The sequence below is a fragment of the Populus euphratica genome, unplaced genomic scaffold (genome assembly GCF_000495115.2).
Source record: "Populus euphratica unplaced genomic scaffold, PopEup_1.0 scaffold3407.1, whole genome shotgun sequence".
Taxonomy (NCBI): domain Eukaryota; kingdom Viridiplantae; phylum Streptophyta; class Magnoliopsida; order Malpighiales; family Salicaceae; genus Populus; species Populus euphratica.
This window is the reverse complement of record NW_011503222.1, coordinates 2,346-5,835: the sequence shown is the minus strand read 5'-3', so window position 1 is coordinate 5,835 and position 3,490 is coordinate 2,346. Positions and strand designations below refer to the sequence as shown.

At 35.7% G+C, this 3,490-nt stretch overlaps 1 protein-coding gene across 1 annotated transcript in view; it reads right to left on the bottom strand.

Moving 5' to 3' along the window:
• Positions 1-1,332: 1,332 nt before the first annotated feature.
• LOC105119716 (phosphoinositide phospholipase C 3-like) overlaps positions 1,333-3,490 on the bottom strand; it is a 4,194-nt gene continuing 2,036 nt past the window's right edge. Inside the window, exons 2-3 of the mRNA XM_011017883.1 lie at positions 1,764-1,898; positions 1,333-1,661 (exon numbers count right to left, since the gene is read on the bottom strand). Of these exons, the coding sequence (XP_011016185.1) occupies positions 1,569-1,661; positions 1,764-1,898 (228 nt within the window). The 3' untranslated portion in view covers positions 1,333-1,568. The remainder of the gene's footprint in view (positions 1,662-1,763; positions 1,899-3,490) is intronic.

The window sequence follows — 3,490 nt, the reverse complement described above, 5'->3', positions numbered from 1 at the left end:
ATGAGCGGTTCTTTTAGGTTTGGTCAATTTAGCAAGTGTTTAGGATCGATTGGATAGATCCATTTTGCTTTCATAATTATGTTTTGATCTTAAATATTAGAGTTGTATTCTCTCTTTTTTTTTTATGCTTTGAGTTGTTTTTTAGTATGTCATTATTGTATTCAGATACTCATAATACTCACTTGTTGGGCATTAATAGGATTTCTTCAATATTTATTTTTGTATTTTTTTTCAACTTTTAAGTCGAGTGAATGGATAATAATTCATATACAAGAGTATATATATTTGAATTGTTAAATATAAAATGGATCATGCTTCTTGGTAAATTATATATTGTTCATTATCTCTTGCTTATAATAAAACATAATCACTTATTGAAATTGATTTGTTGATATGAGATACCATGTACATTTGAATTGATTGCTTCTTATTTGATTAATTGTATGAGTTGAGCATTTAAGAAATGATTCTGTTTTGTTTTATTACAACCCTGAGGTATGTTAGTCAGAAAACTCATGTTAACAAGGTAGTGTTAGTCTTTTTATACATCGTAGTTCTAAACCTTAGCTAGTTGGGAGAGTTATTATCATGTGGTGACTAATCATCCTACAGTTTGAAATGACATGCTCGTTGTATTTTGTTTTTCTAACAAGTTTTACCTTATGATATTTCTTGTCATAGCTTGCTTATGAAACTCTCCTATAGAACCTCTTATGAGCAAAACACTTGTGTATAACATACGCACTAACAAACTTGTGCATATCCTTTGTTGACAAGACTAATAAAGGTTGGGAGTGTTTTTCTATAATAACTTGTGTGTTTGGTTCTATGCATCGTTACTTGTGTATTCTGTTTGTCTATGTAATGAGAGATTGTGAGAAACTTCTTGGTGAAAAAAATATTTACTTGCTAGGCAAATACAAGTAAATCAATAAGTGAAAGGCTAAGTCTAGCAAGACTAAACTGTCATGCAAATGTGGTGCAGAATTATAATTGAGTTAGAAGAAAAGGTTTGTTTGTATGTTTGGATCTGCAAAAAAAAAACATAGAGAGGAACATTATTTATATACCGGTCATTGAATTCAGGAATTGGGTAGCGACAGATACAGGTAAACATGTTTGGCCTCCAAAACCTTCATTCCCATATCTGTCTTGCTCAAGGACTTCAATCCTGAGCACAGCCATTCGAGGAACATTCAGTTTGAACTTCAATTTCTAATTCCATTCCGGTAGATAGCCACCTGTTTTTAGTTGCGTGCGTTGTATCCTTAGCTCCAGCTGGGAGCCTGGGAACCCAGCAATTCCACTCTGCTAATCCATTTGTTGGTTATCATTAGTGACATTTTTCCCACGGTCATGTTCCAAATGAGGGAAATCTAGATGATAATTCTGCCAAATGAGTAATGCAGAGAGATGCATGTGTTCAGATGAGCATAAAAAATCTGGAAAAACTTCTCGCGTGTCAAAATTTACAACGAGTACAGACCTCCGAAGGAGAAAAGCAGGTTCAAAATTTGTGACTCGAAATTCCAACAGGCACATATACTGATGACTCATATTTACATAGATCATCTTACTCTTACGAAGAAGTCAGGAGGAGAATACAGATCAAAATGTGTGGCGAAAATCCAAATGCCACCCTGCCCCAAAGTAGATTTCACCTGAAAATAAATAGGTAAATCCGATTCAGATGTTTCAGTATTGGAGAGATGAGAAGTGGAAATTTAAACACTTATAGTTACTACCTAATTATCTCCACGCACCTTCAAAATCTTTTCTACAGTCAATTGCACACTAGGATCAGAATCAGGTTCACTCAATGAAAAACCAGGTTTTTTCACACAACCACAGCCACCGTTAAACAATCCCTGCATAATCCAAATGTGCTTGTCATTGCCCTGACAAGGATATAAAGAGGAAAGGGTCAAGGAAACCCACAAGGCCACAACACAGAAAATTGACATTCTGCCCCACCAAGCAATTGAAATGGAGCTCAAACAGTTCGAAATTCTCTTCCTGCTTTAGTCGGTCAAACATGAAAATGGAATGTTATCAGAAGAAAGCATCCAATATAACTGGAGCTGCTAAGAAATTCAAACACCTCATTTAGATTAAAGACAGTTTGATGATAGTGTTGTTGGATCTGCAGTCGCATACACTCCTGGTTTGTTTTTTATCAGTGTTGTGGCTAGATAATCATTGTTCTCTTCTTGGAAGAAGTTACCTAGACTTGAATTATAGTACACTTTTCCACGTATACTACACTACAGAAAAACTAGTTTTAAAGCAAGCTGGGCGCTATTATTATGCAGCTTGAACTCTACCCTGTTACATAGAGGAGCTAGATCTTAAAGCAAAATGACCAAATATTTCTAAGCGTTCTTGAAATTTACTCAGAATACTCCAAATTGTCGCCAGTGATCAGTCAAGGCACTAGCGTAAGCGTTCTTGAAATTTACTCAGAATACTTCAAATTGTCGGCCAGTTAAAAAAAAAATTGTCGATATGGAACTCGATTTACCTCAACAATGATAGGTGGGTTTTTTTCTCTCTTTTTTTGAATAAAGAATAAATTAAAATTTAGGTTAAGAGCAACATAATTGAAAGTTTAAAAATTTAATTAAACTCTTAACTAGTTTAATTAATTAAATAAAGGATTTAATTAGAGAATTAATACGTTTGCAGACTTAATTAAACTTTGATTTAATAAATTAAATAATTCAGATATTTAATTGAAATTAATCCAAGGAAAAAAATTAAAATTTATTGATTAAGAAACCCAATCGATACAGTTCAAAACATTAGGGACCAAAGTGAAAAATAGCCTCAAGGATACAAACGGCGTCGTTGGAAGCTTTGTTCTTCATTCTCTTCTGTTTCGCACGGAGAAACTGATTCAACAAGAAATCTGCAACAAAGCGTGGACCACGATCCCGTTCGTGGGGTAATGGTTGTTGAGGCTCTCTAGCCTTTTAAAAGGGAGTGAGTAGCAGGAAAAAGGGGAGGAAGAAAACCGAGCATAAAACGAGGATCCGAAAACCAGAGCAGAAAAGAAAAAGGAGGAGGGCACCGAATAAACCAGAGGAGGGGAGGAGAACAGGAAGAAAAACTAAAAACAAAGGGTTAAAAACACATAAAAAAGAACAGGGCAGAGGAAGAGCAGGAAAAAAAAGCCCGGAGGAAAACCGAAAACCAGAAAAGAAAAAAACCAAGAAAACGCAAGCCACACACAGAAAAAACCAAGACCTAAATTCGAACTCCAGCACTGTCCTCTGTTCTTCATCAAACGGACAGAGGGGACGAGCAGGAAGATTGGACAGAAACGAAAAGGAAGACCAGGGGAAGCAAAAAAAAAAGAAGAGGCAGGAATACCGAGAACAGAACACACAGAGAACGGAGAAAACAGGAAAAGCACAGGGGAGAACGAACGAAAAGCGCAGAACCATGGAAACACAGAAAAAAAGAAAGAGCAAGGAGCAGGAAGGAAACT